We start from the raw sequence: 13,430 nt of genomic DNA, 5'->3' as shown, positions 1-13,430 counted from the left end.
CTCTGCCAAACCAAATACTTACACAAAAGACTATATTAGATTAGTTATTTTTAAACTCACATGGGGAACAATTAAGCCAATACAGCTAAGGCGTTTGAAAAAAGCTAATTGTGTCTCTGCATTTTTGTTATTTCACTCAATACATCAATAAAAAAAAACTAGTCCACTCTTAAAGTTACATCTTTAGGTTTTGTCTAAACTAAAGATGAGTAAAACATCTGATAAGGGGGTGATAAGAGTGTGCTCATGCATCTGCTTATATGTTTGGGACGCAAACTTCAATATCTAAGAACAAGGAAGAACACAAGTCAACACATCGTTTATATTGCTTGATAGACAGCATACACAAGTGCATTCTTTAACATTTCCCCTTTTTTAGAGCTAGAAAGTCCCTCTAAAGAGTATCTGTCAGCGTCTTTCGGTGCAGTGGGTGGGACTATGTATCGATCCGAAAACAAAGGGAGGTACAAAGAGACACACACGGAGAAATTCAGCTGAAGCTTGTTCACTCCTTCTCCGTGTCCCATAAGGTTCAGCGTGTATCTGTCGAGAAGTTACTGGCGGAGGGAGTTTAAAACATTTTTGTCTGAGTCCGCGGAAGAAGAGGAACACAAAGAAGAAGTAGCGGTGACAGCGTTTTTACCCGCTCAAGTGGTACATATTTCCGACAGAGCCAGTGAAAGGTGAGCGATTTTAGTAACTAAAACTCTGATAGAACAGTGTTTAGAATTATACAAGAAACATAGTTTGCTCAGAAAGAAAACTTTAACAGCATGCCACTGTTTTATTTTACCTATAGCTCCTAAGCTGCTTTTTCTTTATTTCCACAGAAATATTTCAAAAGTGTCTGCAAGCAAAAGAGACCACGTTTTAAGTCAACGCAGCAGTATGATTCTTACGAAAAAACATTGCCTTCTGTGATGTCAAATGATGGTATCAAGACGTCATGATCTTCTTTTGTTGTGTGGGAGTTCCTTATCACTTTCACACTGAGCAGGGATATTTCATTGCAGAGAGCTAAACATGAACATGAACATAAGCATGGTTTTAAACGAATCATGTAACAATACCACCTGCAATGACACTCCCATTGTGAATGGGGATGGCAAGCCAGTTACCAGCATCATCATGTTTCTGGCTGCCGTGGTGGGGAACCTCCTGGCTCTCTTCATCCTCGGGGTGCACCAGAAAGAGCATCGCTCCAGGTCCTCTGTCTTCTGCATCCTGGTGACGGGCTTGGCCCTCACTGACCTGCTGGGCACCTGCCTCCTCAGCCCACCTGTGTTCATCTGCTACGCCAGCAACAAGTCCCTGATCACTCTGGGGGGTGCGGGCCTTTGCAACCACTTTGGCTTTGCCATGAGTTTCTTCGGCCTGGCTCCCACGCTCATCCTGTGCGCTATGGCCGTGGAGCGCTGCCTGGCCATCAGCCACCCTTACTTTTACTCTGTACACATCCGCCACAGCTTTGCCAAATTCACTCTTTTCTTTATCTACCTCTTTTCTTTGGCCTTTTGCCTCCTGCCATACAGCGGCTATGGCAAATTCAGACAGTACTGTCCCGGGACGTGGTGCTTCATCGACATGGACGCTACAGGGGATGAAAAGTCCAGCTTGGTGCTTGCCTTCTCTCTGTCCTACTCTTCTCTCATGGCCCTGCTGATCTTTGCAGTGTTTGTGTGCAACGGCTCAGTGATTGTCAGCCTGTGCCAGATGCACCGGAGCCAGATGATGCGGCGTGGCTCGGTCGGGTCGGCGGGGAGGAGGAGGAGGATGAGCCTGGCCTGGTTTGTACAGGGGGAAGAAGAGGTGGACCATCTGGTGCTGCTGGCAGTCATCACCGTCATCTTCGTGGTCTGCTCCCTGCCACTCACTGTGAGTTCATTTTTGGCATTCCCTTGTGTTTGTGTGTCTCACAGAATGAAATCCATTTTTTGTTTTTACAGTCCCTCTCACTCTTTCTGTGACTTTTACAACACATTTTGTGGATCCTAGTCGGCAATTATTTTGCAGATTTCACCTCTGAATCATGATATGTCAGCATGCTATGAATGTTATGTACAGTGGAAAAAAGTAAAGACCGGACAACCTATTGTGACATTTATTGAAATCAAGAGGAGTCAAAGAAGGTTTATTCTGAAACGGGAACAGAAAGAAGGAGTGAAGGTATTGTTCCCCTTTAACACGAGTCCTTGGCTGGACGTATGTCTCAAAGCTGACAGTGACGGGTAGTTTCAAGCATGGAGATTAGTTTTTTTTAGAATTTATGATGTATACTACTTCCCCTCACTCTCTAATCATTATGTACATAGAAAGCTCAGCTGCCATGGCGACTGTTGCTCAGGTATGTGTTTGCATGTACTGTTGGAGTTTCCACGAATAAAAGGTGTGCCTTAAAGTGCAGCCCTCCTCACATAAAGCATGTTGGCTGTGTGTGCATGCACTAAGCTCCGCACTAAGCTCCATATCCTGTTGGAGAGGAGTGCGCCAACCCTGCCAACCCTGCCAACCCTGCCAACCCTGGAGGACTGGTCCGACACTGCCTTTCCCAGAGGGCAACGCTCCATTTAGAGGAGGTTGCGCTTTCCCGTCTGTGCCCATAAACATCAGCCAGAGGTTCTGATGTCACTGACGTTTGGGAAATAAATATCTGCGTTGCATTACAAAGGCATCCCTACTTTCACATGTTGTAAACCTTGTTAACAGCGGTGATCTGAAGATCAGGTAGTTTACAGGAATCAGTAAAAAGGTTTTCACGTTCCGTTCTTTGCCATTTACTCATCGTCTGCATCCGAATGGGTTGTGGTAAGACTTGGTTTGACTAACCTACAGTGCATGCAGCTGCATTTGCCAGGAGTTGTCAAAGAGAGGGCCCTGGGGAATGAAAATGATGACGTTACGCACACTCAACACTATGAGTCAGACTTCAGGGAACAAAAATCCCAACTTCAACACTTGCAATTTATGTAATGTAATTTAGCTGTAATTGTGGGTCGTTTCATATTAGAAAACTTGCAGCTTCGCCATGTTACCTCAATTCTTTCACTTTTCCTTCTAAAATAAATTGTTGTTCTCTGAATAGATTGGAGGACTTTCACAACCCTAATTTTAGATGTACTCCTCAATATTCATATGTTAATCATCCCTACCAAACAATCTAGAGTTACAAGCATTCACTAGTATGTTACTCTGAATAATTCAAGACCCCGTTATTTAGCTGTTAGTGATTCATGTATCATTCTCAGCAGACATTTCTGTTTTGTGTTAGCTTGCCTGCCAATGAGCATGTTCATCATTGTGGTTGTAACTGATACATGTGATACATTGGTGATAAAGCGAGTGCACCACAGCAGACTTAACAAGTTTCTAAAAAGTTGCAGCTTCATGATTCACATCAGTTTCTGTGGCCTGAAGCTCGCCGGGCAGTGGTGAAAAAGTCTTATTGTTTACTATGAGGAGAATATAGTCAAGCACATATTTAGTTGATGCTTACAGCACTGACACAGTTCTGACGTTTGTTCCTTCACTTGCACAAGTATTCAAGCTGCATGCAATCATTATTCCTCCACGTGTTACATGTGTTTCCATGAAGTCTTAATTTGCTCAAAGCGCTTTCATGTATCTGATAACACCTTGAAGAATGATGTTTTTGAAGCTTTGATGGCATCAGCAGCGACTGCACGCTGTGGGTGAGATTGAAAACTGATGCTGGAAACCCAATGCTTCCTTTTCTCATTGTAAGTTTGGCATGTGAATAGACTAAATAAAAACTTGTCAAATCAGAAACATTCATTATTTTCTGTGTTCTTAGCCACACGGGAGTGTGCTTTAGCACAAAAACAAATGAGGCAGTATTTGCTCTGTGCGTTACAGAGGTGTGACCCTGAATCTTATCTATTATTCAGGAGGCAAAACACATTTACTGATCAAGGAAGTGGTAAAAGATGACCAGATGTGTGGGAATTTCTCAGAAAATGCTCAATCTTTATTTGATGATGGTGGGTGACGTATTGTATACGTTATCTGTTGGCTCTGTATATTTGATCTGTTTGCTGTTACCTTAAAATAGCTTCCCACGCTGGTCACACTACAACACTGCCATATGTTATATATCACCTAACTGATTTTAACACACAGTTCACACATTGAGCAATTAAAGTAGACAGCTGAAGGATAAAAGGTGCCATTAATCTATACAACTTAATGAACATTATCATTGCAGCTGTTCTGTGAAAGAACAGTTTATTGGTACTGATGCAAAAAACATGAGGAACATCTTGGTCTGTTCTAGGAAGCAGAATTGATATGTTAATGTCATGTTTTGCCATTTGCAGTATATGGCCACTGCTTGTTAAACATTTTAAAAATACAAATAAAAAAACCTTCACTAGCTGTAGAACGGTTGTTTTGGGGGGATTTTAGGGTCAGTATTTCATACACCTTGACAGGTTTCCCTCTAAAATGGAAATCCACAGGTCTTGTTGTCCTCCTCTTTGGTTTGTCTTCCTCAGTTAATTGTTCAGAGCTGTCTCCTTCAGGGGAGATGTACAGACTGATATAACCTGCACAGTTCCTATGGGAACCACAGAAGCAGCCCAGGGTTAATATGTTGATATAGTCAATACCAGGATCAATAACGTGCTGCACTCATATCACAAGCTTTGTGCAAGATTGTACATATTTTTAACTGTACATTAGAGAATGACATAGTTCACAATGCAAAATAAATCTAGCCTCAATAACCCCATGGCATGTTTTGTTTTTAGGTGACTGTAACTTTAATCCAGAGCTGCACTCTGGGATGGATTTGAATCACTGACGCTTTGTGTAATGAAAGGGTTTCCATTCCAATCCAAAGATCCATAAACTGAATTATATTTAATTGCGCTGTTGAAAGTGTTATAGTTTTAAAAATAGTAGCTGTAATGGATTATTTACACTAAGTGTTCATAGATCCTATGATCATGAAATTGAAGTCAAGAAAAATACTGGACTAGAGGTCAGGAAGTTGTAAACCCTGTGGAGTTGTTTATAAACAAGTTTATTCATTTCATTTCATTTCAAACCTTTATTTAGACCAGGGGTGGGGAACCTCCGGCCCCCGGGCCGTATACGGCCCGCGAGACCATTTGGTGTGGCCCTCGAGGTAATTTATAAACACACGCAAAAAAAAATTAAAGAAATCTAGACCGCAAAATAATTAGACAAGTGAGTGCCTGTTTTTCCTGGCCAAGGTCAGGGTCCTTGAACACAACACAAGCCAACGTGTCATCACCATGTTCACCTGGTATTCTTTCACACACACATACGGGTTTTGGGCCGAGGGCGACACCGTACTTCCGGTATCAACCATTTCACACGAGGTGCATACAGAATATCATAGTCGATTGCCTTAATCAATATAGTCAACTCTAAAATACCACATATATGCATTGGCATGATAATATTATTGTGACAAGTGGGGTATTCACCTGGTGTTTCCAGAAGATAGACGTAGATGCAGCCAAAATCGACCGAAGGCCACTTTTGAGGGTCGTAATTCCATACATTGTACATCCAACAACCCACACAGCTCTAGTTTACGCTGGTAACGACCTAGAGCACACCCCTCAAGTCCAGATATGTAATCCGAAGACATGCAGCGATTTCTTCGGTCGTTAATTCAGAAAAAAAACCTAGTGCGCTCTGCCTGGCTACATCAGCTAGCTGTTTATACTAGCATTGCCAGGATATTAGCACCTCCAGAAAAATGGCGTCTTTATAAAAAAATATATGGCGCGCGTTGCATTGTGGGTAGCTGTGACGTCACTGTGTGTGAAAGAATATGTCTCGTCTGACGGGTGTAGTTCGGGGAGCACCAGAACGCAGCTCCGCTCCGGCACTTCCAAAAATTGCAGTACCCATAAGGAGCCGTACACATGCTGCAGTTTTTGCGTGGCTGTGTCTTAGTTGTAAGCCCAGTGGCGATCTGTCATACTGATCATACAGTCAATAACTTTGTTGTTATTAGCATCTGGTTAGCTAGCTATGCTAACGAATATAAGAAGCTTTTTCTACAACCAGTGAGGTAAAGGGACATCTTTATATGATCATTATAGTTATAAAAAAATAAGAGAATAAAGTAAACAGGTATAAAATACTATATGACAGTAAAAAAAGTTGTTATTAATAAACAAGAATACAGTTTAAAAGGAGAGTGATTTGTAAAATATCCATAAAGAAAAAGAAAATCTGCTTACAGTTATGTTTCATCTGGATGTTGAGAGATGTATCCATAGATCTAATGTTGCTCTCAAAGTGCACCAGATTGATGCTTTTAACTTCAACATTTAAAAACAAATCTTCCCGGGGGAGCATGCCCCCGGACCCTAGAGGAGGTTAGGTCCCCCCCACTTAAATCATGTTCACATGGATAGGAAACTAAATACATTTGCACACATCTTGCGAGTCATGGTAAGATATCTGGATTAAGAGGTTGCTTTTTCTTTGCACAGCATGAAAGAAAGGTGAAATGAGTGGGCTGTGATTTTAGTATTTTTAAGCAGAGGTCAATCATTTGTACGGCCCTCGGAGGATGTTGAAAACATTGAAATGGCCCTTGAGAGGAAAAAGGTTCCTCACCCCTGATTTAGACAGATAAATCCCATTGAGATCATTGATCTCTTTTTCAAGGGAGACCTGCTCAAGTAGTTCCACATGAAACATAAAAACTAGGGCCGGGACTTTAACGCGTTAATTAAGATTAATTAATTACACAAAAATTAACGCGTTAAAAAAATTAACGCATTTTAATCGCACTTATTTTTGCACCGCGGAACATTTCTCACTGGATGAGTTTCAGGCGTACCGATTATACTGGAGCACCAACTAACGTTCATGACTTCAGACAACAACAAACCACAGTGAACAACAGTGGGAAATGTTGTTTTAAAAAACGGACGGATGGAAGCGTCGATAAGAGCAGGGTTGTGTGCAAATTATGCAAAAAGGAATTCGCATATCACCGCAGCACATCAAGCCTCAAGTATCACCTCAATGCAAAACATATAGCAGCTAGCGTGGACGTTAGCCTCTTTTATCGCGTTCACACCAAAAAGAGCCGGTACTAAAATTAGTTCATGAGAACCTTTTTACCCCCACGAAAGTCCCTGCTAGAGAGCAGAGAGCTGCGAGAGAGCAGGGACTTTCGTACGGCTCTCTTGTGAGAAAAGAGCTATATTTCTGATTGGCTGGGCGGATTGCAAACCACGCCCCGTAAAACTCCCAAAAGTTTTGTGAAGCCGCCATTTTATTATCCTCGCATTAGCATTATTAGCATTAGCATTAGCCCAGCGCAGAAACGCAGAGAGACTAACTTATGGCAACACAAAATAAAACATGGGAGCGGTGGAGATGAGGAGGTGTCGGCGTTCTGGCGATTTACTCGGAAGGCTTCAGTAGAAGCTGCTGGGACTCCCAGCAGCTTCTACTGAAGCCTTCCCCAACTCCGGGGACTTCCGGCCGGGGACTTTGGGCGGCAGTATACGCCGTGAAGTGGTTTGCGGCCTGCCAGTAAACCCAAAGCAGAAGAAGAAGAAGTGACGTCAGCGGCTTCATTTGCCTAATCCTCCCCCAGGTTCAAAGAGTTCTCATGAACTAAGTTCTCATGAACCTTTGTGGGAAAAGTACTGCGGTGTGAATGCGCCTAATGGTGTACTAAAATCCATGTGAAAAAAATTGCTTCTCACTGTTCTTAGGTCAAATATTTATATGTGATTAAAAATGCGATTAATTTCGATTAATTAATTACAAAGCCTCTAATTAATTAGATTACTTTTTTTAATCGGGTCCCGGCCCTAATAAAAACATAAATAGAACAACAAAAGGACATCATACAGCATCATTTACATAATTATCCACATAAACAGGTACCCATAGCTTCCGATTGAGTAGCATCCAACCGAGCTTTAAAAACATTTAGTGGCACCAGATTGTTCAGTTTCCATTTAATTTGCAGACTATTCCAAGACAGAGGAGCTGCGCATCTAAAAGCTGTCTTCCCTAAGACAGTCCTAGCAGTTGGCACATTTAATAAAACCACAGCATTCGATCTCAGGCAGTAGCCACTTACAATTTTCCGTGAGATCAGGGAGCAGATATAAGATGGAAGTTTGCCTAACATGGCTTTGTATATAAAAATGTACCAGTGACTGAGCCTCCGTACAGTTAGTGAAAGCAAACCAGCCCTTGCATACAGGGTACAGTGATGGGTTAATGCTTTACAATTTGTCACAAATCTCAGTGCACTATGATACGCAGTATCTAACTTGACCAGGCAATTGGCAGGTGCATTCATATACATCAAATCACCATAGTCCAGCACAGGTAAAAAGGTCACAGTGACTAGCCTTTTCCTGGCCTCAAGCGAGAAACAGGACTTGTTCCTGTAGAAGAAACCTAGCCTAACCCTCAGCTTTTTAAGCAGGTTATTGACATGAAGTTTAAAAGTGAGACAATCATCAAGCCAGATACCAAGGTATTTGTAACAGGTAACCACTTCAAGTTTTATTCCTTGCGTAGTTACAATATCTAAAACAGGCTCTGGTGTCTTTTTAGCTTTAGAAAAGAGCATTACCTTGGTTTTCTCAACATTTAAAAGAAGCTTTAGTTCAGAGAGCTGAGTCTGAATAATGTTAAAAACATCCTGTAATTTAACACCAGCCTCCTTAATGGAGGGACCTGCACAGTACAACACGGTATCATCCGCATAAAAATGTAAAGTAGCTTCATCCACATTTTCACCTAAACTGTTGATATATATGGAGAATAAAAGTGGACCTAAAACAGAACCTTGGGGAACACCATTAGCAATGTTTAACCACTCAGAAGACAGCCCATCAAAGTGAACACATTGGGACCTTTCAGAGAGGTAGTTCACAAACCACCCTACTGCATGGCTGGACATGCCTATACTGGCTAGCCTCTGCTTTAAAATGCGATGATCGACGGTGTCAAACGCTTTTGAAAGGTCAATAAATAGAGCTGCACAACTCTGCTTATTATCTAAAATACTCGCCACATGATTCACCACTTTCATTGTGGCAGTGATGGTGCTATGTTGTTTTCTGAAGCCTGACTGATGTTTAGACAGGATGTAATTTGTACATAAAAACACCTTTACCTGTTCACTCACTAAGCGTTCAAGAACCTTAGCCAGAACTGACAACTTAGAGATTGGCCTATAGTTATTTAATAAGGTGGCCTCCCCTCCTTTTAGCAAAGGCAGGACATACGCTGACTTCCACAATTTTGGAATTGTGTTAGTGCTGAGGGAGAGGTTAAAAAGAGTAGTGAGAGGTGGAGCAATAAAATCTGCAGCTATCTTTAAAAAGAAAGGTTCTACGTTGTCCGGGCCAGCCGGTTTCTTAGGATCTAACTTGGTTAAAGCTTCACGAACAACATCAACAGTAAAAGGGGTAAAACTAAAAGGGTTTTCCAACACAGGTTTTTCAGAGTCACATACTGTAGTGTTCACAGAAGCAGAGTTAGTGACAGAATCAAAAAGAGAACCACAGGACACAAAATGCTCATTAAAGCAATTTAGCATAGTAGCCCTGTCCGATATAGTGCCAGATGCTGTGGTAATGCACGGAGGTAGCTCATTACGGATATCACCGGTGGATAACGATTTAATGGCTTTCCAAAATTTTACAGGATTATTCAGATTCTTTGTGGTTACTGACAGATAGTACTTTGATTTAGCACTTTTGACATGTGAAGTGAAGCTATTTCTTAGCTGCCTAAAACGCAGCCATTCTACCTCTGAGCCTGATTTCCTAGCCTCTGCCCAGGCCTTGTTTCTCTCATGAAGAAGACTGGACAGATTAGCAGAAAACCAAGGATTGTCTCGTCCCTTTACTCTAAATTTACGCAGGGGTGCATGTCTATCAATGATCTCCATAAAACCAAGATAAAAATAAGACCATGCGGTTTCTACATCAGCACACGGATCGATTTTATCCCAATCAAATAGATCATGCACACAACCCTGCTCCACAAAATGTTTTTTGTCTCTCTTAATGATAATGCGAGGTTTAACCTTTTGGACCTTAGTGTCCCTAATTGTGGCTACAACAAAGGTTTTTAAAATTCTCTGACACTGCAGTTAACCAGTCCCAGTTAAAATCTCCAAGTAGCACTATTTCCTTGTAGTCTAGTTGTGATAAAATATTTGCTAGTGAAGACAAGGAGTCTTTGACAGCTGAGGGGGGTCTGTAACAGCCCACCACCATGACCTGTTGACCCTTTGCCACTTCTATATTTATGGCTAAAAATTCAAATTGCTTACTGATCGATTTGGAAACTAATGTGGTTACACTGAACTTATTCTTAACATAAATGGCAACACCACCACCTTTATTAGGCCGGTCGGTACGATACACATTACAACCATTTAAGGCAATGTTAGAGGCCAAAATAGATTTGTTTAGCCATGTTTCTGATAAAACAATGACGTCAGCGTCAGTTGAGCTCGCCCAGATACGGACAAAATCTAGTTTACCTAACAGACTGCGCACATTCAAGTGGATGAAACCCAACCCAGACCTAGCTTTAAAATCAGCAGGAGTAGCGATCTGACTACTACTGGGCGGACCAGGGTTAGGTTGTACATTTCCTGACAGTAATAACAACAACAAAAACAGGCATCTTTTCCTCTTAAACGACACACATACATTGTCATCTAATTTAGAAACACCGGAAAAGTATGCGAGAGTGTGATTTGAGCTTAAGAAGCAGTCCTGAAGAACCATCATCGCAGGAAAACAAAAAAGACAAACATATTTTGTCGAGCAGATTGTCTGTGACAAGGCAACCGGTAATTGTTTGAGTAACACATCCGAACCTTTGCAGGGGATGCCCACTGCGGGTGGCAGAACAGACCTGAATCCAGTAGACTCCTCAGAATGACTAGAGATCTTCTCATAGTCCAAAACAGTTAACAGGCACAGCAGAATCCCGATATGGGCCATTTTCCCAGACCAGCACACAGTATCCGCGATGTTCCTGGAGCAAAATCAGCACAGCAGCAAAGGACAGGCGAAAACAGCAATGTGGAAGTGCTCCGGTCCCTCCGTGGTATCCCCGGGGTGAAAGCAGGCCTCTGCAACAGCAGAACCAGGACAGGTGGAAAGCAGGCCCCAGCGGTGGTAAAATCCTCCTCCGTACAGCAGCACACGCCCGGTGGAAGCAGGCCAAGCCCGAAGCGTGGATCCACTCCGTCTCTCCGCGACGACTCCGGGGTAAAAACCTCTCCAGTACAGCCGTATTCTACAGGTGGGAGCAGGCCTCCGTAGATCGCAGATCGCAGAATCGCAGGCAGCAACAGGTGGAGCCGCTCCGTCTCTTCGCGACGAGCAGGCCTCCGTAAATCGCAGTTCGCATGCAGCAACAGGTGGAGCCGCTCCGTCTCTTCGCGACGTCTCCGGAGGAAAAACACCTCAGTACAGCCGTACTCGACAGGTGGGAGTAGGCCTCGGCAGATCGCAGACAACTAAAACTACTACTTGTATAAGCAGGGATGGCTAAAAGTTTGTAAGCAGGAGAGCTAGATGCTAACAGATGCCAGATGCTAACAGGTAGAAAGCCTATTTTGCATGCACTGTTTCTCACCAAAATTAAACTATTAAGGAGATGATTTTAGGAAAGAGCTCAACTCACATGATTTACATTCAAGTTTGCATTCCAGAAATCTTCATCTTTGCTTGTGTTGGCAGTTTTACATTTATTGGCACATTACCAACATCAAGATCTATCACAAAGCCTAAAACCAAAGTATTTAAATCTGAGGATTTTCTTCCCACTTGGTTAACTACAGTACATGTCCCTCTATCTTTCCCCTGTGGCTTCCAAATAAAGACTAACATGCTAAGAAATAAATTCTCAAGGGCTACACAAGCACAGTTCTTCGATATAAAAAAAATACCTCATCACTTCCAATAGCTCTGAGCAAAATGAGCCAGAGGGCAGATTGTCAGTAAAAAAATGAATAACAGCTCTGACACATTTATAGACACCGGGCATCATGCCTCATACATCTTAAATCAGGTCTGTCTGACAGTCAGTAAGAGGCAACATCTTCTTTTGCTTAAAGCCACAAAAACATACAATGTTTCACCTTTTCAGGGGCTCTGAGACTAAACATTGATTAAGGAACCAGTTAATAGTTATAGATCATGAATAATATTATGTATAAGCTAGGAGAGAGCCTGCTCTTAAATAAACAATAAGACAAACGTGGTTTAGCCGCATGACTCAGACCATAAGCATACAGCTACCTGCTAGGGATGCCAGAAACTGACCATGATCAAAATCGAAAATCGGCGAATAATAATCGATTATTCGACGACGCGCCCCCCCCCCCCCCCTGCGGGAGAGGAAAAAAAGGGCTGCTGTTAACGTCAGTCTGTACAACGGAATTGCGTCAAAACTACGCCAACCGGTTGCGGAGGGAGACTCCCCCCTTTCACTGGAGAACTGCGCTAAAACAGTTGATCACAACGTTCACACTCTGTGGTCACGAAGTACTCCACTTGCGTTTGAAGTAGTTCCACGAGGAACTCTTCTTTCCTTTGTTCATCTTTAGTTGTGTTCTCACTCCAATAAATCAATCGCACGTGTGACGGAGAGGGGGGGGGGGGGGGGGCGGGGTCGGTGTGTAGCAGCGTAGCCAGCAGCCTGCGCTGCTGGCTTCCTCCAAGTTTACAGTAAAACAAACTGGTGGTGTGACCAATGGCCATTTACAATTATTAATAATATTACTATTATTAGCATTAGTCTATATATTTTTTAAACTAAGCCAGGAAAAAAACAAAAACATAAATAATAATTAAAAAATATATAATTAAAATCGAATTTTAAAAATAATTTTCGATTATGGAGACTGTAACGAATATTCGAATAATCGCTGGCATCCCTACTACCTGCCAATAGTTTATAAACAGCCAGGATATCTTAAGTCCTTCGACAGGCCTGCTCAAAGCCGGATTTAAAGGCCACTGAAAATATGCAGAATGAGAGGTATCAACTACCCACATCCAACTGGATCCAGATTTAGTGAATCAGTATGAATGAAAAGGGGAATTCCTCAAATCCAAACACATCCTAGATGCCTGACAGCTGATATCCCTGTAATGCCTCCCAGAGGTGCTGTTACATGAGTCTACTTGTGCATCAACACAAAATGTGGAAAACATTGGTTGAGGTATTTGTGACGACAGCACAGTGTACCCTGACCTTTGAGGTGCCGGAAGTATGCATCAGGCATGGGAGAGGTACCGTCAGATATATAAGACGTACATGCTGTAATATGTGTGAGTCGAAATAAGAACTGGTTTTGTTCTCGAGAAACTCCAGGTGCTGCTGTGAGATAAATACCATTGTGAGCTTCATCC

At 42.4% G+C, this 13,430-nt stretch overlaps 1 protein-coding gene across 1 annotated transcript in view; it reads left to right on the top strand.

Moving 5' to 3' along the window:
• The first annotated feature begins 484 nt into the window (after window positions 1-484).
• The window catches only part of ptgir (prostaglandin I2 receptor), a 29,538-nt gene continuing 16,592 nt past the window's right edge, over window positions 485-13,430 (top strand). Inside the window, 2 exon segments of the mRNA XM_034225592.1 lie at window positions 485-683; window positions 831-1,875. Of these exon segments, the coding sequence (XP_034081483.1) occupies window positions 1,024-1,875 (852 nt within the window). The 5' untranslated portion in view covers window positions 485-683; window positions 831-1,023.

Source organism: Gymnodraco acuticeps, unplaced genomic scaffold (genome assembly GCF_902827175.1).
Source record: "Gymnodraco acuticeps unplaced genomic scaffold, fGymAcu1.1, whole genome shotgun sequence".
Classification (NCBI taxonomy): domain Eukaryota; kingdom Metazoa; phylum Chordata; class Actinopteri; order Perciformes; family Bathydraconidae; genus Gymnodraco; species Gymnodraco acuticeps.
This window is presented reverse-complemented; position numbering and strand designations above follow the sequence as displayed.